This window comes from Mangifera indica, chromosome 15, assembly GCF_011075055.1.
Source record: "Mangifera indica cultivar Alphonso chromosome 15, CATAS_Mindica_2.1, whole genome shotgun sequence".
In the NCBI taxonomy this organism is placed as follows: Eukaryota; Viridiplantae; Streptophyta; class Magnoliopsida; order Sapindales; family Anacardiaceae; genus Mangifera; species Mangifera indica.
The window spans coordinates 13,200,590-13,219,976 of NC_058151.1; the positions used below are offsets into that span (position 1 = coordinate 13,200,590).

At 35.1% G+C, this 19,387-nt stretch overlaps 2 protein-coding genes across 2 annotated transcripts; one reads left to right on the forward strand and one right to left on the reverse strand.

Annotated features, from left to right (window-relative positions):
- The first annotated feature begins 2,063 nt into the window (after positions 1-2,063).
- LOC123197763 (sister chromatid cohesion protein SCC2-like) lies at positions 2,064-15,122 on the forward strand. The gene is made up of 28 exons (XM_044612140.1): positions 2,064-2,523; positions 3,381-3,499; positions 4,654-4,790; positions 4,867-4,963; positions 5,064-5,320; positions 5,558-5,665; positions 5,821-5,932; positions 6,190-6,286; positions 6,376-6,562; positions 6,671-7,102; positions 7,182-7,714; positions 7,791-8,001; positions 8,079-8,129; positions 8,238-8,396; positions 8,506-8,673; positions 10,015-10,314; positions 10,398-10,550; positions 10,956-11,125; positions 11,504-11,612; positions 11,914-12,081; positions 12,166-12,270; positions 12,338-12,568; positions 12,961-13,094; positions 13,173-13,466; positions 13,544-13,976; positions 14,113-14,205; positions 14,316-14,441; positions 14,553-15,122. Exons 1-28 carry the CDS (start codon positions 2,243-2,245, stop codon positions 14,655-14,657), a joined length of 5,370 nt encoding a protein of 1,789 aa, XP_044468075.1. The 5' UTR covers positions 2,064-2,242; the 3' UTR covers positions 14,658-15,122.
- A 615-nt stretch (positions 15,123-15,737) lies between these two features.
- On the reverse strand, positions 15,738-19,143 carry LOC123197306 (biotin carboxyl carrier protein of acetyl-CoA carboxylase 1, chloroplastic-like). The gene is made up of 7 exons (XM_044611542.1): positions 18,523-19,143; positions 17,572-17,625; positions 17,344-17,498; positions 16,940-17,258; positions 16,683-16,754; positions 16,048-16,113; positions 15,738-15,962 (listed from the first exon to the last, which is right to left on the reverse strand). The coding sequence occupies exons 3-7, from the start codon at positions 17,367-17,369 to the stop codon at positions 15,939-15,941; spliced, it is 507 nt and encodes a 168-aa protein (XP_044467477.1). The 5' UTR covers positions 17,370-17,498; positions 17,572-17,625; positions 18,523-19,143; the 3' UTR covers positions 15,738-15,938.
- Positions 19,144-19,387: the final 244 nt, after the last annotated feature.

The following is a 19,387-nucleotide window of genomic DNA, read 5'->3' on the forward strand; positions in this document are numbered from 1 at the left end:
TTTTTTAAAAAATTACAGCTCACCTTAAAATATATTTCATTTTGCAACAAGAAAAAAAAACTATATAAAATGAATTTCTTGTCCATTCACTAAATCCATTAGAAAAAGTAAATAATAAGTGAAGATTTGAGTTTTTAAAACTTAAAAAGTGAAAATTACTATTTTAGCCAACCTTGGTGGGAAATAGTTATTTAGCCTATGAATAGTTCAAAATTATAATAAATAAACATAAACTTACGTATTTTAAATATCAGTTAACTTTACAAAACCTAAAATCCTACCCATCATACGTTAAAATTGACAGAAATTGTTAGTGTGAAGGGTAATAAAGTAAATGCGCATTGAGTTAGAAAACACTCGAAATTTTGGTGCGTTGGATGAATTGGATCAGTGAATTTATAGAAAAGAGTTGTTGTGGCATAACTTGTGTTGAACACGTGTCTTGCAGACCGCAAAATAACTGTGTTTTTGAAAAATCGGAGGCACAATAGTAGTGAACAAAATGCAGCTCGTGTCAGGCGGTATTAATGAGCAAAACATCTCAGATCGACGGCTGGAAATTCTTAGACAAAAATCAACGGTTGTGGATCCATTTTAAATGTTCTAGCCAATAAAATTGAGACACTTGGGGGTTTGGGTCAATTTGTGCAGCAATGTGGACGAATAAAAAATTTTTAGGAAACGCCACGTGTTCAAAAATTTAAATGTATGTTAAAAGAACGAAATAAATTCGATCTTCCTGTGAGACATGATTTGAAAATTTTCAATTGTAAAATTTTCAAATAATCACTTAATAGTATACAATGATGGTTAAGACCATGACAATACCTCAAACAATGGGGATAAGGTTAGATTCGAATTGAGTCAAACTCGATTCGCAACAAACTCGGGTTCGGTTTGGTTTATTTATGATCGGCTCGAGTTCAACTTGAGCTCGACTCGAGTAAAATTCGGCTCGATTCGACTCGTTTTTCATATCAAAACGATATCGTTTTGATATATATATATATTATATATATATATATATATATATATATATATATATATATATATATATAATATATATATATATATATATATATAAATATATATATATATCAAAACGATATCGTTTTGTATAAAAAATTAAAAAAAATCTACCAAACCAATTCGAACCAGCTCGAGCTCGATCCAGCCGAGCAGAGCCCGGCTCGTTTAGGGTTCGAACCGAGCAGAGCCGAGCTCGAGCTCGAATTGGCTCGGCTCGGCTCGAGTCCAGCCCTAATGTGGGGGAATTTTTAGTATGTTTTGTTCATTTTTTGAATAACTTACAATAATTTTAAAAACACAAATGGCAATGATTGCAATTTTGTCGTATCGGTTTTAGTAACAATGACAATGAGGGTTACACCAATCACAATAACAGTTTCATCAAATTTCTCTTCCGATCTAAGTTATATTGTGTGGGTTTTAGAAGTATAAATATTTACTCAAAAAAGTTATATGTTTCTTCTATTTTGGATGTACTGTAAGATATTTTCCTTTTTCTTTTGTGTAATAGTCTTATTCTTCTGTGTAAAAATTTTATCTTGTATTTCCTTAATGAGTTCGCACTGAATATAACAATTTGAGGACTGATTTGGTCATTTTATGATAAAGGGTAAATTGGTAATTTCAATTTAATTAGTTAATTGACACATAAATTAATAATTTAAATTGGAGGGTATTTTGGTCATTTTATTTGATAAGGATAAAATAGTTATTTAAATGGAAGGGTATTTTGGTCATTCATCTGATCCAGGGTAAAATAGTCATTTAAATCATAGATTAACGGAAACTATTTAAGTTAACACCTGATGGGGGGGATTTTGGGTTTCCAAAAGATATTAGGTAAAAAATGATTAAGCATCAAACTTTGGGTGGGACAAGTGGTTTGGCCTTTGAAAAATTATATCCCCTAGAAAAAGTATATTACAAAATAAACAAGAGATCGGGGCTATTTTTGTAACTTCAAAATCGCAGACATTTTTTCAGACCTATAAAACCCAATCTTTATTTCCTTCCCGAAAATCTTGCTAAAAATAATTTTCCCCGCCATTTGTTTCTATCATTTTCATTTTCCTCTAGGGCTCAAAACTCTCCCTCTCTCAAATTCGCTCGAATTCTCCGCAAATTCCCCTCCGATTTTCGCATTATTACCTAATCACCCCTTGCTCTTCATGCTTTTCCTCCGCAACTCGCCGACTCACCGGTTGATTAATCGATGAGCAGCTTTCCTTGTAGTTCAGCTTCGAGCTCGGGCTCGGGCCCGGCCTCGGCCGCCAGGGGCATCGGACTGTGCAATACCATACACTCCGAAGTAGCTCCGTGCTTGCCGCTGCCGTCGCTTCCGGTTTTCTTTGGTGCGTTGGATCCGGACCTATGTCTGTTCGATGAAGTCAGTACCGATAGTTATGGTAGTTATAGGTCGTTGAATCGTCCCGAGATTCTCGCTCAGTCTAGTGAAATTGCTGATCTGCTTCGCGAAACCGACGTTTCTTATTTGTAAGTGTTACGTTTTTCTTTTTAATTTAGTGTGAATTATAAGCAAGCTAAACTTTAGACTCTATTTTGAAGCAGTTTAGGCGATTTGTTCTTGTTTCTGAAACTGTAATTTATTTTTGCTTGCTTTATTGTTTCTGTAGTGTAAATTATGGCGAGCTTAAGTTTTGACTGGCATATAGTTTTAATTTGTAATTTTAAGTTCCTGTCATTGCTGTGCATGAATTATTCATGTTTTAGTGTTAAGTTACTAGCAATTTGAAATTTAATATGTCTGTTTTTTTAAATATAACTTTAAAATTTTAGTGTTAAGTTACTGCGAGTTTGAATTTTGACTGTATTTAAATTACTGCAAAGTTTCGTCAAATTTGAATGCAAAATATTGACCATAACTGGATCGTTCTGTAGTATTTTAGTTTCAATTTGTTTTTATCAATCTATGATTTGTTTGAGCAGCTTAATTATAAGCAAGTCGGATTTGCAAATTTTTGAACTGAGGCAATATGTTTTTTTAACTGTTTATGTTGCTCAGTAATTTATTTATTTGTTTGTTTCTGTAGTGTAAATTGTAAGAGTTTGAAGAACTACTGTATTTGAATCTGCTGCTTAGTGTTTTGAAACTTGAATGAAAAGTTTTGACCATAATGTTAAGGATATGAAATTGAGAAACATAAGCTTGATTGCAGTTATTGATTTCTTGGAACAACTGTTTGGAAGTACTATTTGGTAAGATGGATTTTTTAAAATGATTGATGAACCAAAAATATGTATATAACGTGCTTTCTGTAGAAAATGACTGTTCGAGTGGTGTTTTTCTTTAATATAATGTTTTTTTTTGTTTCTCTTTGTTTTTTTTGTAGGCATCTTAGAGACAATCTAAATTCAGTTTCTTGTAGCTATGTGGAACCTTTAGAACTTCACAACCAAGTTCTCCGATGTGATGCTGAAGCGTTTGAGTATGTCACTCCTGGTAAACAAAGTATACTCGGTTGCTCTGTGTTTTTTTTTTTTTTAAAACTTTGCCCTAACCTAGTTCTAATGCTAAACTCATTATAATTGTGCTTGATTAACTAAACCAATGCCACTTATTCCAATTTACTTTAATGAAAGGAGCACTTTGACATTAAAATTCATTTGAAATTTTCCAAGGGATAATGGAGTTGTTCAGTTCGATACATGAGTTTGGGTTTTGGACAAAACTAGAGGTACAAATGGATTACTAATTACCATAAATTACCAAAGTTACCTTATCATTTTAATTATGCAGTTGTCATGTGAAAGGGAATACTATAACATGTTTATGAAATGAAAAATTATTTGCAACAAACAGTTTTGAGCTATTGAGAAATACATATGATTGAGTAAAAGATGCTGGTTAGGAACACATATCCTTCTTGTCAATTGATATGGTGAAGTCCTTTTGTACATTTTGTTACAAGTGCTACAAGCCAACCAAGCCTTCATTTTAAATGAGTTATAATGGTTCACTTTATAATTCTTTAGTCAGCTCTATTAAAATTAGTTTCTCTTTGGAGATTTCTAATATAAACAAATCATACCCCTATTCATCTAGATCGGTGTTAGTGGTCCAATGGGCCATCTTGGCTTTGGTATTGGGTTGCAAGATTGATGGAAACTGGTTTATTTTACATATCCTTATGCATGTAAACATACAACTCTTTGTCCTACATGCATCATCATCTTATGCATAGTTATTTCATCACAGTTTCCATTAGTTGTTCATGTTATGTATCTGATATAGTTGACAATAATCTGTCAAAGACTATTGCAAGTGGTTTTGGTTTGCTTCTGAGCAGACTTTTTGAATGGAATCAGCCTGAGCATGACTTGTTATTTATCCATACAGAGCTTTGCCTGAGTAAATACTCTTTTCCCTATTCATGCCTACCATTCTATTATATTCCCAACTTAGTTCATAGTTATTAACTGTTGCCAAAGGTATATTTTACTGTGAGTGTTGTAGTCCCGATGCACGAATTTACTAATTCTATAATTACAAGTCTTGTTGCTATGTTTGTTTTTTATGATAGTGCCTCCTACCCTCCCTTTGTGGTGTGCTGTAACTTATTAAGTGAGCTTAACATTGCTGTGCGTATTGTTCAAGTTTCTCAGGTCAATTCAAGGACCAAGTGTCTGGTCATACAATTCTTGAAAGAAAAGACTCTCAGACAAGTGTACCTTTTACAAGTGGTTTGCAAAGGGATTATAATGATTCTCAGAATCACCAACACAACCATGTTCCTGTAAATGTGTGTATACAATTTGCTTTTCCAGTTGGTTATTGATTTTATACTTGTCTAGCTAATATAGAAGCTGATATTGTAGGAAGTATCCACATCATCTTCCAGGAAACCAAAAGTCAAGAAGAAAGGTGGTGATGACTTCTCTTCATCGGCACAACCAGATACCACTGAACTTCGAGGTTGGTCTACTTGATTCTCTCTTTCTTTATCTTATCAGCTCTCTCTGTGGATCCTGCCCCCTTATATTTGGATAAATATCATGGTGTTCAATTTTTTTAGATGCTGCCATTGAGAGCTTCTGTGAAATGTTGGAGGACTTTTGTGGCAGAGCTACCATTCCCACTGACGATCAGAATGAACCTGAGTGGTTATCGATACCTGTTGCTGACGTTAGAATGCTTGTAAATGAAATAATGTCCATACGTGCAAAGAAGCTTCTACATTTGGTTTCAGTAGATATTCTTGTGAGACTATTACGGGTGCTAGATCATCAAATTCACCGAGCAGAAGGTTTGACAATTGCTGAACGGGAGCATGTAAGTTACTCTGATCACCTTTATTCTTGTTCTGGTAGTGTGTGATTGTCATTTCTTCAAAATGGTTTAGCACATCTGTTCTTCTGCTTCTGGGTTGTTACATGAAGATCGGAAACCATTTAAAGTTGATTTCTGTTTTTATTTAGATGATAGTTAACTTGCTTTTTGATGCACTGATTCAAGTTACTTAATATTGATTATATTTGTTCCTGATATATTATGGTGAATAATTTTCAGCAAGATTCAGATGCAATTGCAATGGTGTTCTGTGCCCTTGAATCCATACATGCAGCTTTAGCAGTAATGGCTTATGAGCAAATGCCAAAACGGCTTTTCAAGGAAGAGGTACACCCTTTACTTTTTTTTTTTTTGGGTTGTTAAAATCAGTAGTGCTTTACTTGTATTTACCTGCTAATTTACTTTCTTTATGTTACTATGCCTTATTGTGATTCTCTCTGATTTGTAAACCATGATGATTGATTGTAATATCACTCTACCAGATCATTGAAAGGATTTTGGAGTTCTCTAGGCATCAAATAGGAGATGTTATGTCAGCTTATGATCCATCATACCGTCCTCTGCATAGACCAAATGAAAATGGAGCATTTGAAGGTTAGCATTCTGATTTTCCCCAAAAGATGAACTTGTCCGTTTCTGAGTTCCTATATGTCTTTTGGTTTTGTGTGTTCTGAATATATGATACAATACTGTCTCTAGATCCATTTGTGTATAGATTATTACCTCTTTCGTGTTTTTTGGGCCTTCTTTCTGCACTTTGATATTGAGACAACTGTCCTTCGTCTTGGAATTCTTCATTTTACTTTCTGTTTTGTCTTTCTGCACTACTCATCCTACAATCTTTTTTCCAGCTGATGAAGATGAAGAATTTGATGCTGACTTTGGTTCGGCTAGCAAGAGAAGACGCAGTGTCAAGACTGTCAAAGTGAAGAAACCTGCTTTGAACAAGTGTGCTTATCAATATGCTGTTCCTCTACACATGAAATATTTAACACTTTTAGTGTCTTAGAATTCAGGTTTCTTCTTTGCCTTTACAGGGTCTCTGGTTCTATGAATTCCATACTTCAGAAGCTCTGCACTATTCTTGGTTTACTCGAGGATTTGTTGTTGATAGAGAAATTATCTGACAGTTGCATTTTACAACTGGTGAAGACAAGCTTTACAACATTTTTGGTGGATAATGTCCAGCTCTTGCAGTTAAAGGCTATTGGTTTAATAAGCGGGGTATAATTCTATGGTGGATATACACCAACTTGTGTGCATGCATAATACAAATCCTCATGTCATAATGCTGTTTTTACAATCTCAAATGTTTTCCCAATGTGTCTGCAGATATTCTATTCATACACTCAACATCGAACATATGTGATAGATGAAATTCTCCAGCTTCTTTGGAAGTTACCATCCTCTAAGCGAGCATTGAGAACATATCATCTACCTGATGAGGAACAGAGGCAGATTCAGATGGTTACTGCATTGCTGATTCAGTTGGTTCACAGTAGCGCAAACCCACCTGAAGCTTTTAGGAAAGCATCTAGTGGTAATTCCATCTTGGAAGTTTCAATTGATGCTAGTTATCCCACCAAATGTCATGAAGCAGCAACAGAGACATGCTGTCTTTTCTGGACTCGTGTTCTTCAACGCTTTACAAGTGTAAAAACTCAGGATGCCAATGAGCTGAAAGTAATGATGGAGAATCTTGTTATGGATTTACTGACAACATTGAACTTACCAGAATATCCTGCCTCTGCTCCTATTCTGGAGGTGAGATACATATAAACTATATTATGTTCTTTAGTATTTGCATTTTAGTTTTTCTATGCTGAGGAACTATCATTTGCAGGTTCTTTGCGTCTTACTGCTTCAGAATGCTGGGCTGAAATCCAAGGACATCTCAGCACGATCAATGGCCATTGACCTTCTTGGTACCATTGCAACCAGGTTGAAGCAGGAAGCTGTCCTCTGCAGTAGAGACAGATTCTGGATATTTCAGGAACTGATTGAGGAGGATAATGTGGATAAGAGTTACTCTAAAGATGCATGTTCTATCTGTTTGGATGGAAGGGTTAAAAAAAAGTTGTTTGTATGTCAAGTTTGTCAGAGACTTTTTCATGCTGATTGCATGGGGGTAAGAGAACATGATGTACCCAATCGTGGTTGGTATTGCCAGTTTTGTCTCTGCCGGAATGAACTTCTAGCATTACAATCATACTGCAAGTCACAGTGCAAGGATGATGGAAAAAAGAGTCAGAATCAGTTGAAAAACAATTCTGAAGCTTCTGATAAAATTACAAAACTTGAAATTGTTCAACAGATGCTCCTGAATTACCTTCAAGATGTTGTCTCTGCTGATGTTGTTAACTTCTTTGTTCGTTGGTACATACTGAACAAAGCTATTTCCTAGCAAAATCATGTTTGAATTGATACTAAATGGAAGATCATTTATTCGCAGGTTTTATGTGTGCTTGTGGTACAAGGATGACCCAAAATCTCAACAAAAGCCCATGTATTGTCTTGCTAGAATGAAATCTAAAGCAATAGTGCGTCAATCTGGAACTGTTTCATCCTTGTTGATGAGGGACTCCATCAAGAAGATCACCATAGCTCTAGGACAAAATAATTCTTTCTCTAGAGGCTTTGATAAGATTCTTCAAGTGCTTCTTGTGAGTTTTTTTTATTTTTGGGGTTCTGATTTACTAGACAAGATAGTATTTATTCTCATTAAATGATTTTTCTCCAGGCTAGTTTAAGGGAAAACTCTCCTATAATCAGGGCTAAGGCTTTACGAGCGGTAATGGAATTTTTCTTTATAAGCTAAACATTATATTGGGAAGAGAATATGCTTACTTGCTTGTGTTGATGGTACTCAATCTCCTTTATTTTATGTGATGGGGAGCAGGTTAGTATAATTGTGGAAGCTGATCCTGAGGTGTTGAGTGACAAACGTGTACAATTAGCTGTTGAAGGAAGGTTTTGCGACTCAGCAATATCAGTAAGAGAGGCAGCATTAGAACTTGTTGGCCGGCATATTGCTTCACATCCTGGTGTTGTTTTGAAGGTATGTTTAATCAAACTGTACCCGTCCTTATATTTTGTTGGAACATATTGATTGAAGTTATTTATCACTATTACATTTGTTCACCTAAAGCCTTTGGGTGATATGGCAGTATTTTGAGAAAGTGGCTGAGAGGATAAAAGATACTGGAGTTAGTGTCCGGAAAAGAGCAATCAAAATCATCCGAGATATGTGCACCTCAAATACTAACTTCTCTAAATTTACAACTGCTTGCAATGAGATCATTTCTCGTGTTAGTGATGATGAATCAAGTATCCAGGTAACTGAGAATCAATGATGTCCATGTGATTTTACAATAATATTGCTATATAATCTACTCTTTGGTTCCTGTGTAGATTTTTTCTTAAGATCTTACGGTTATATTGTTACCTGAAATGATTCTGTTTTACTTCTTGGCAATCAATCTTGAGATAGTAGTTTTGTTTTACTTGTGCTGAGCAGTCAATGTCAAAATTAATTTTCATTTATGATGAGTGTGTTTTGTGACATAAGAGAGAAGGTTGCACTTTATATCTTATATAAGGATTCAGGACCACAGCTGGAGCAAGAGGGCAAGCCTCAGAAATCTTTTCAGAACCATAGAGGTCCAGAGCACAAAAATTTCACATTAGGTTTTTATGTTTGTACATTTCACATATCTTTGGATTCAGTTGTTTCCACTGCCCTCAATCTGCTGAGAAGGAAATGGAAAAATATCCAATAAACCAATTTCTCTCTATGAAGTCTCTCCCCTTCCTTCGCTGCTGAAGTTTTACAAATTAAGAGGAAAGCTTTGAGTAGTGTGAAATTCAGAGATTTTATGGGAATAAAATGGACTACATGAGGCCAAATTTCAAATACATGGATTCAATAGCTGTTTTAGGAGAATAGGATTGATTTTACTTACGTAGCACAGATCTGTGGTCTAAGCAAAGTCTTGTGTATCATTGTATAGATTGCTTGGTTTAGGTTGGATTTAGTTGATGGCTTTTTGTGAGCTTATCTTATTTAACTTAATTAAATGGGTCTGTGATTGGACTAATATTGAGGTGAAAAATGTATGGGCAGTTATGAAATAAGCAATCATAAAAGAGGGATTGGAGAAGGAAAGAAAGGGGGTCGAAATTGGGTTTTGTTTGGGCAGCCTTTGGCTGATTGGGGGAGAGATTCTAGCCTCTCAAAACCTAGGCAAATTAGGGAGAGTTCTGGCCTCTCAAATAGCCACAAGTGGAGAGCACCAACCTCTCGAATAGCCAGAATCATCCATTTGAGAATATATAAAATACAGTGGGGGTTTACTCCATTTTGGGTGTTTTGTTTTACCTCCTAGAAATCAATTTTGTTTGTGTTTTGGTTGTGTTTCCTGGCGGTGTGAGTTGGTTGGTAATGAGTTGAGCAGATTTGTAACAGTTTGTAAGAAATTTTCTGGATTACTCTTCCCTTAGGGATCTTTTTACAATGGGAAGTTCCATGGAGTTGTTTAATTGGCTTACAAGAAACTTATTAGACTATGAGATGATAAATCATTGGCATCTTGCTTATGCAATAGTAACATCAATTCTGTAAGAAATGTTGGTTCCCTGCCACTATTATCTGATATTTATTCTTCGCTTGTCTACAGGATCTTGTCTGCAAGACATTTTATGAGTTCTGGTTTGAGGAACCTTCTGGATTGCAGACTCAGTATTTTGGAGATGGTAGTTCTGTTCCATTGGAAGTTGCTAAGAAGACTGAGCAGATTGTTGAAGTCTTAAAGGGAATGCCAAATAATCAGCTTCTTGTCACTGTCATTAAGCGCAACTTGGCCCTTGATTTTTTTTCACAGGCAACTAAAGCTGCTGGGATCAACCCTGTTTCTCTTGCATCAGTACGTAGACGATGTGAATTAATGTGCAAGTGCTTATTGGAAAAAATATTGCAGGTATTTTCTTTGTTTATTCATGTGGTACTTTCGGGGACTTGTTTACTTTTGAAATTTGTGCTAAGAAACTTGTACATGGCCAGGTGGAGGAAATGAATAGTGAGGGAGTGGAGAACTGTACACTTCCTTATGTGTTGGCCTTGCATGCATTTTGCGTTGTGGATCCTACACTTTGTGCTCCAGTTTCTGACCCCTCACAATTTGTTGTCACTTTACAACCATATCTGAAGAGTCAGGTTATCTCAGTTTTATCTTATTATGATTTGTATTTAATGTCATTGTTTCTATGAAATGAATCAGGATATATGCGTGTGGGAAAAAATATTTTTTTTGGGAAAACTCAAATTTATTATTTTTATATATTTGCTGTGCTGGGTTGAATTAAATATATATAGGATTGCTTTTTTTCTAACAATACTGGCATCTTGTGATTCCCATGCAATACTTGTGCGATTTTAACCTAAAAATCTTCTTGAGGGCATAGCAAAGAGGATTTCTTGGAAGTATTTTATGGGAATTCATGCAAGAGAATTCTCTGTCTCTATTTCTTCCAATTTTCACTTTCTTGATATTGCCTTATTTGCAAATTCTCATACTGTTGGGAGCAGCAGCTGACCTTAATTAAATTTTATTTTGTCCAGGTTGATAACCGAGTAGTTGCACAGTTTCTGGAGAGTATAATTTTCATAATTAATTCTGTCCTGCCCTTGATTCGAAAGTTACCTCAAAGTGTAATTGAAGAACTGGAACAGGACTTGAAGAACATGATTGTTCGACATTCTTTTTTGAGTGTTGTCCATGCTTGCATAAAGTAGGTTCAGCTTCTCTTTCTTTTTTTAATGATTGCTGTTGGTAGTTAATTTCTTGCAATGACTTCAGCATGTGTTTATATGAGCAAATTGTTTTGTTTGCACGAAATATTTCGTTGAGTCTTCAAGGTTTCAAATTTTGCTGACAGTTGCAAGCTTTTTTAATTAGTCATAAATGGTTAGAAACTGTGAACTCTTTGATTTATTTATTTTCCCTTCTTGGGCTGTGTGTGTTTGTATGGGGTGTGCAGGGCTGGTCGGTGTAAATTTTAGTTTCTGATAATTTTTTTGCAAGCTGTCACATGTTCCATCCCTTCAGAAAGTAATCTTATCTATGATTTCGTATTTTCTTACGAGTGTTTATTGTTTTCTCATCATAGGTGCCTGTGCTCTGTGAGTAAAGTATCAGGAAAAAGTTCAAGTGTAATTGCGTATCTTATTCAGGTTTTTTTCAAGTATTTGGATGGCCAGAAGTCTGACAGCAAGCAGGTAGTTGGTTTATGAAGATTGAATTTCTTTGTTTCATTATTTTTTTTATTCTCTGCATAAATTTGTATATGATATCAGTGCTACCAACTTCTATGTCCTCAGTGCTTTTGCATCAAGGAGTGCCATGTTAAAAGCCTGATGCATATCATTTAGTTGCAGATTATTTTTTAAATTTGTCGCACAAACTAGTTTGTTCTTGGTCATCGTATACTTCCTACGTTTATTTCTGTGTCTGATAAAGAAATTATGTACAGAAACAAACTGTATGTTGAGATTGTTTTTCCTCCTTTTTTCCCATCAGTTCCAGCAAGTGGGGAGGTCTCTGTTCTGTCTTGGATCTCTTATCCGTTATGGTAATTCCTTGTTAAGTACCTCAAATGACAAAAAATTTGACGTTGGTAGCTGTCTTAGTTTGTTCAAAAGATATCTTCAAATGGACGATTTTAATGTGAAGGTTAGATCTTTGCAGGTATGCTTTTTTGTGCTCTACTTTGTTCTCATGGACATTGCTTTAATATTTGCCATATTTTTATTTATTTTTGGATTTGTGTAGGCTTTAGGCTTTGTTTTGATTGCTAGGCCTGAGTATATGTTGGAAAAGGACATTGGCAAGATATTAGAGGCAACATTAGCACCTTCTTCTCATATCCGTCTTAAGGTACATACCATCCCTTCTAGATGTATTCTTTTCATTCAATAAGTTCTCAACCCACTCTGTTGACCAGATGCAAGCATTGCAAAATGTGTATGAATATCTTCTTGATGCGGAAAGTCAAATGGAAACAGATAAAGTTGATAATAATGAAGTTCAACGTATGGCAGAAGATGGCAGTGTGCCTGTTGCTGCTGGTGCCGGTGATACTAACATCTGTGGAGGTATAATTCAGTTGTACTGGGATAAGATTTTGGAAAGATGCTTAGATGCTAATGAACAAATTCGCCAGTCTGCTGTCAAGGTGAGAAGCAAACTTCTTAATTCTAGTATGTCTTTTCTATGATAAGGAACAACATAATGAACCTGGCCATTCATTCAGTCTGTGGTTATTAGATGGTTTGTAATTGAGAAATTAGATTTGTGGATGGTCAAAAAGCCTTCATATACAAATTGGACTGGGTTGATTAAATTATTAAGCCTTTTTTGGGATGAATCTAATTAACAATTGATGCTCTTAATGCCACACTTGATATGTTTTCTCTTGTCATCTGTAAGCAAGACTGCCAGTAGGCAAGAAAAAAGGGATCTGGTTTTGTACCAAGTTCATGATTTCCTGTCAGTTTGCATCAGTTGATTTAGCATGCTGTGTTATTATTAGTTGACTGAGTTTAACTTTATATATTTTATTTGCAGATAGTGGAAGTTGTGCTACGCCAAGGTCTTGTTCATCCTATTACTTGTGTTCCATACTTAATAGCCCTTGAAACAGATCCTCAGGAGGTGAACTCAAAGTTGGCGCATCATTTACTGATGAATATGAATGAAAAGTACACTCCTCTGAATGCTTTTGGTGTTTTTCTATCGTATCTATTGCTTTATGCCTGCTAACAAAAACCTCATTTCAGGTACCCTGCTTTCTTTGAAAGCCGTCTGGGGGATGGCCTTCAGATGTCTTTTCTCTTCATTCAGTCCCTTGGTGGTGGTTCCCCTGACGGTCTAAGCCAAAAGTTCCAGTCCAAGGCTTCAGGAAATATGAAAGGGAAATCTGATGGTGGCTCTTTAAGCCAAGCAAAGCTTGGAGTTTCTCGAATTTATAAGCTTATTCGTGGAAACAGGAATTCAAGGAACAAATTCATGTCATCTATTATTCGAAAATATGATAATCTTAGCTTGGATAATTCATTTATCCCTTTTTTGATGTGAGTTTTAATTTCCATTCTTAAACGTCTTCTATCTCCGTTGCAAAAAATGACTTAAGTTGTCTCTTGCTTTACAGATACTGCACTGAAGTCCTTGCTTTGCTCCCATTCACATTACCTGATGAACCCCTTTATTTGATCTACACTATAAATCGAATTATACAAGTTCGGGCTGGCACACTGGAGGCAAATATGAAAGCCATGAGTACAAGTTTGTTACAAAAAGATGCACAGCAGACTTCACGTGAGAATGGAATGTTTCAGCAGGAGTCATATCAGCCAATTTTCAATCATATGACCACAATGGATTTGAATGGAACAATGAAGGAGATGCACGATGCTCAGCCTATTTTCTATCAAATGACGTCAATTGACCTGAATGGGACAATTCAACCAGAGCCCATTCTTCAGATGTTCTCACATCGTCCTCCATCAATGGAGGCAAAGATGCATGATACAAATTCAGTTGAATCTTGTAGAATCTCTGAAGAGGATCTAAAGAAAATCCAGGTACTGCATTTAATAAGTTGAAGTTTTGAAAATTATAGAGAATTGTAGAAATGTATGCTTAACTTGTATAGCATGTGATTTTTGCTCAGTTGTATCTTGATTTTTTGACAATTTGTTCACTGGGTTGTTTGTTCAGATTGACTCTATTGCTGCCACAGCATTGCAACTACTGCTGAAGCTGAAGAGGCACCTAAAGATTGTGTATAGTCTAAATGATGCCCGGTGCCAGGTAAAGCATAAAATTCTATGGGCTGCCTATTAGTATGAGAGCCTTTACCTCTTCTTTACGATAATCCAACAACAAACTTATGTTGTCTGATGTATTTACTTATAATCCAGGCATATTATCCAACTGAAGTCCAAAAACCTGGAGAAATCCTTTCTAGACAGAACATTCCTTTCGACATCAGTGATACACGTGTCACCTTGCCATCAACTTATCAAGAATTTATGCAGAGATACCAGGTAAGAAGATAGGGCCACTGGGGAGTGCAGATATCTTTTTTACTTTAATTTTTCCTATGGTACTTGCTGATCTCCGGATATTGTTTCTTACTGTGTTCTATTGCTACCCAGGAATTCAAAAATGCTTTGAAAGAAGATACTATTGACTACTCAGTTTACACTGCAAACATAAAAAAGAAGCGCCCTACACCCCGAAAAGGGCCAAGATCTGGATGAGGTATGTATCACGAAGATGGTTATAGTGGCAATAATAATAAGGTGGAGTTTGGAGGATGGATAACAGCTATAGATGGAGATAGGCAGCAAGGTCCTGTAGTTGTAAGTACATAATGTCTCGACTAACATGTACATTATAGGAATAGATCCATGATAGGATGAAAAAGGAAGGAAAAGAATAGAAATGTGGAAACAGAAGAAGGAAAACGTGATGTAGCCTGGAAAATCAGCAGGTCTGCTAAGAAATCGAGCGATATCCGTTAATCTGTTTCCATTGTGTAATTTGTCTGGCATTAGAGTCGGTCAGCATATGCATTCTTTCTTTATATGAAATTCAATTATTCAACCCTGTTGTTATTTAGATCGGTTTTTGCCACTATGTATAAGATTTGTAATTTTTTTTGAAGAAATGTAGCTAGTAGTGCTAGATCAAATGTGATATGAAATAATCTTTTTCACTTTTCATATTCTCCAAAATGCATTCATTTGATGTCGTAAATTTCAGTTCCCTCTTCTTTGATTATGTTTCAATGCCACTCAAAACTTTGTCGGTTCTGTGCTTTTTTACGCTTGAGTTTAGAGAATATATCTATAATAAATAAGGTAGGAGTGGATATGAATCAATTCGAGTTTGAACACTTATTGGTTCGAGTAAAAAATGGTTTGGTTTGAATTCGGTTTTATTTTGTTGAGTTAAAATTAAAAGTGGTTTAAGTTTAATTTGAATGAAAATAATTTGATTCAAGTTTGGTTTGGATTTGTAGTTTAAATTTATAGTTTGAATTTAGAATTCATTAATAATATATTATAGTTTTGTCTAATAATAAATAAAATTATATTCTTTTAATAATTATTTAATATAAATTAAATTGAATGATGATCAAATTTGAATCATCTACTTAATTCGTTAGTTAGATTGAATTGAACATTTTTTATTTTGAATTTAATTTGATTTAAAAAATGAATTAAATTTCCCAATTCAAATTCAATTCAAATTTAAATTAAATGAATTTGAATTTAGCTAGCTTGCTTTGGGTCCAGTTCTAAAATAAAGTGGCATGTTTTATTACAGCCAACAAATTAGAAGAGAAAAGTGAAAGACCTGAACATTTTGCATCGATTGTGTCCATCACAACTCAAATCTTCTACATTTTTTAATTTATGTTAACATCTTAAACATCAAACAATTATAAGAAAAAAAAGATTATAACAAACTTTACTCCCACCAAATTCAACAAAAGTCGATTGCAGAGTGATTTTGCAATAGATGAAGGTGATTTCTCAGGGAATGATAACGAAAAGAGGCTGCAGTGGAAAAATACAAGAGAAAACATTTAGTCATCTATGTACGATATGAAAGAGAGATGGAGAGAGATCAAGAGAGTAGTACCATGTCAACGCTAACTGGTTTTCCATTGTCTACTAATATCTCAGCTATGGTTCCTGATTGATCGGCCTGAGAAACAATAACAATGATTGATTTATGTTACATTCAAGTCACCCGAGCAAATACCATTTGCATTATGTAAAAGAATACTAGAGAAACAAGATGGTCTAATCGTTGGGCAAAATACATAAACTCAACCAAAACAAGAGAAAATCAAGAGATGGCATTTCAATATTTTCCTAACTTTGATAATAGCCACTATGTGACAAACATTTGATGACGTAGTAGTATGACGAATGTTTTCAGACCCGTGAAAAGGCCAGTTCAAGTCAATTGATGGTCAAACTGGTGTACTGTTTAAATAAATATTAAAAATAATATCCAAACAATTTTATCTACTTAATTATTAAATATTAAATCTGGATCAAATTCTGATAATCAAATATCCATATTGAGTTTGTAATACGCTGGGTTTGAGTCCCAGTAATATTGCAGTAACTCGGCAGTCAAACCCTGAACCAGGTTGGTTCTAGTGGTTCAACCATGGTTCACCCTGGTCCAAAAGCCAAAGCCGGTTTTGGGACAAGCCTGGCTGTTTTCAAAACAGTGGGTATGACATGAAGGGAGAGAATACATACTTCAATTTCATTCATCAATTTCATGGCCTCAATGATACAAATGACTTGGCCTTTCTGCACCTTATCTCCAACCTGGAAAACAAGAAATAAGTGTTACAGGGGGGCAAATGAATCATTTCCTTCAGAAATTATTAAATAAAAGATAATTTACTGATGATGACTGAAATAAGATCCACTCATACCGAGATTTTGAATCGAAACTGTTATCATATTGAGGAAGATTTAATATGGTAGGATTACTAACACTATGACCTCACCTTAACAAATGGTGGTTCCCCTGGTGCAGGGCTACAATAAAAGGTACCGGCCATTGGGCATTTCAGTGGTGGGTGAGATGATTGGACTGGTTTTGGTGGCGCAGGTAAAGCAAGTGCTGGTGCAGAAGCAGCTGGGCCTGCAGTGGCAGGAGGGGGAGCTGGGGCAGCCGGTGGAGGCGGTGCATACATTAAATGGGGCATACCCAGTGGCATTGAGACAGTGGGCTCTGGTTGCCGCAAAGCTTCCTTTTTCCTTATTATCAGCTCACAATCGGATTGCTTCATTTGAAGCTCTGTAATATCCCTTGAATCCACAAGTCTGATCACGGACGAAAATATCAACTCCAAATTAAAATGACATGTTTGCCATTAACCTAACTCAAACTAAAGACTCCACAACTTACTTAACAAGGTCAGATACTTGAGTCATGAACTCTGCAATTGCTGCTGCATCAGGAATTTTCTTTTCTGCAGATTCAACTTCTCCTTCGGTTGATGCAACTTCAGACTTTGGCTTCTCACTTACTGGGGCACAGTTTGAAGGCTTCTCGACATTAACCTTAGAATTAAGTAGTTACATTTAGCATACGCCAATAACAATTTCTGAATAAATATACAAATTTTCAACTCACCTCATTAAGCTTGGCATGCACTGTAAATAGAGCAGACTGGTTCCTGCTAGAGCTCTACAAAAGTTAAACAATCAGGTGAACAATCCGTGATGCGGTAATTTTCCATGACAACAGTTTATACAGAATACATTGAGCATAAAGAGCATGAAATATATAAATTGAAATCTTTTCAAAAACTGATAATCTGAACCTGTAAATGATAGACTACATGAGATTCAAACACTAGAAGAGAACAAAAATCTATGGTAAGAGCAATCTTTCTAGCCTGTGTTAGAATCAGCCAAAAAAAAAGTCCACAACTTTCCCCTACACATATATATGAGCAATGCTACATGTACCCAGTTTTGAGTATCCATTTACGTACCCAAATAATTTATCATCATGTGATTAAGTGTTACTTTATCCTTAATTCAAAATTACCCTATCAAATAATGATATATAGTCTAAGTACACAATTGGGTAATCAAAACTGTCGGTAACAAGTTTTATTTGCAAATATATAGAATACTTATAACTGCAGATGCATCAAACCCAGATTGATATAAGCTCATAACACCACATATTCAAACTCTATGTATATCATCCAAATGAAAACCGGATTTTTATCATACAAATTTCAAAAAAATAATCAATATTGTAATCCGTTATTATAAAGGCATGATACACAAACAGTGACACAAAGTTTTAAAGCTAATTGATCAAATCAAAACACGTTTTTTTAGCTATAGATATTATATGCTATATTACACAGATCAAATTAATATAATTTCTTTGCAAAGAGTAACAAATGTCAACTCACTGCTATAATAATAAAATGAAGAGCTTTAAGCTACCCAGCAAGGCAGTGCACAATATTTTACTAGAAAATTAAAAACCCAGTAAATCAAAATATTATTCACAACAATTGAAAAAAAAGCAAACCCAGAAAGCCAAAACAAACTCTCCCATTACCTGAAGCCCAGAAAAGGAAGAAGAAGCAAATGACAATGAAGGATTGGACTTGGAAGCATTGTGAAAAGAGACAACTTTCGCTTGCTTTTGATTCTGTTGTTGTGATCCAGCGGCAGCAGCAACAGAGATCTTAGGACGAGGAACAGAATGGAAGCCATTGAAGAAAGTGTGTATATTTTTTTACCCAAAAAGGAAACGAAAACAGAAACAACAAAAACAAAGAAAATGCCTCTACTTTGAGACTTTGGTTTGTATAGTTGTGAAGGGGCCGAGTCAGAGATATGTAGAGGTGGAGAATGAGAAATGTGGCGATGAAAACAAAGAAAAAAAAATGAAAAAATAAAAATAATAAAATAATAAAAGAGTGTTGAGTTAAGAGAGCTTCGTTATTTCCAATGAAGTGGGCGAAAACAACATAGGAGCTTCAACAACACTCACAAAAATGGGGTCTGCGTTTTTATTAATAAGGTAACAGAGACTAAGGGAAACAGAAAGAGAAAATGAGATGGAGATATATATTGGGTTTGTGCCACGTGTACTTCCGGTCATCTAGGTTAGATCAGAGATCTGCGTCTGATGGCTGCCACTACTAAAATTCTGTTTAGCTCAAGACAACTGGGATGCTTGTTGTGATCGGCTCCAACAAGAAACAGAAATCGAAGGGGTGTTTTATTTATTTTTAATTTTCAATTATTTAATATAATATTATTTGGGTTTTAATAAAATAATATATATTAAGTATTTTTTATTAAAGAAAAATTTAACATCAAATTTTTGAATTTTTATTTAATTTAATAATTATAAAATCGATCCATTAAAGATTTAAATTATTATTTTCTTAATATAATAGATTCAATTGTGAAAA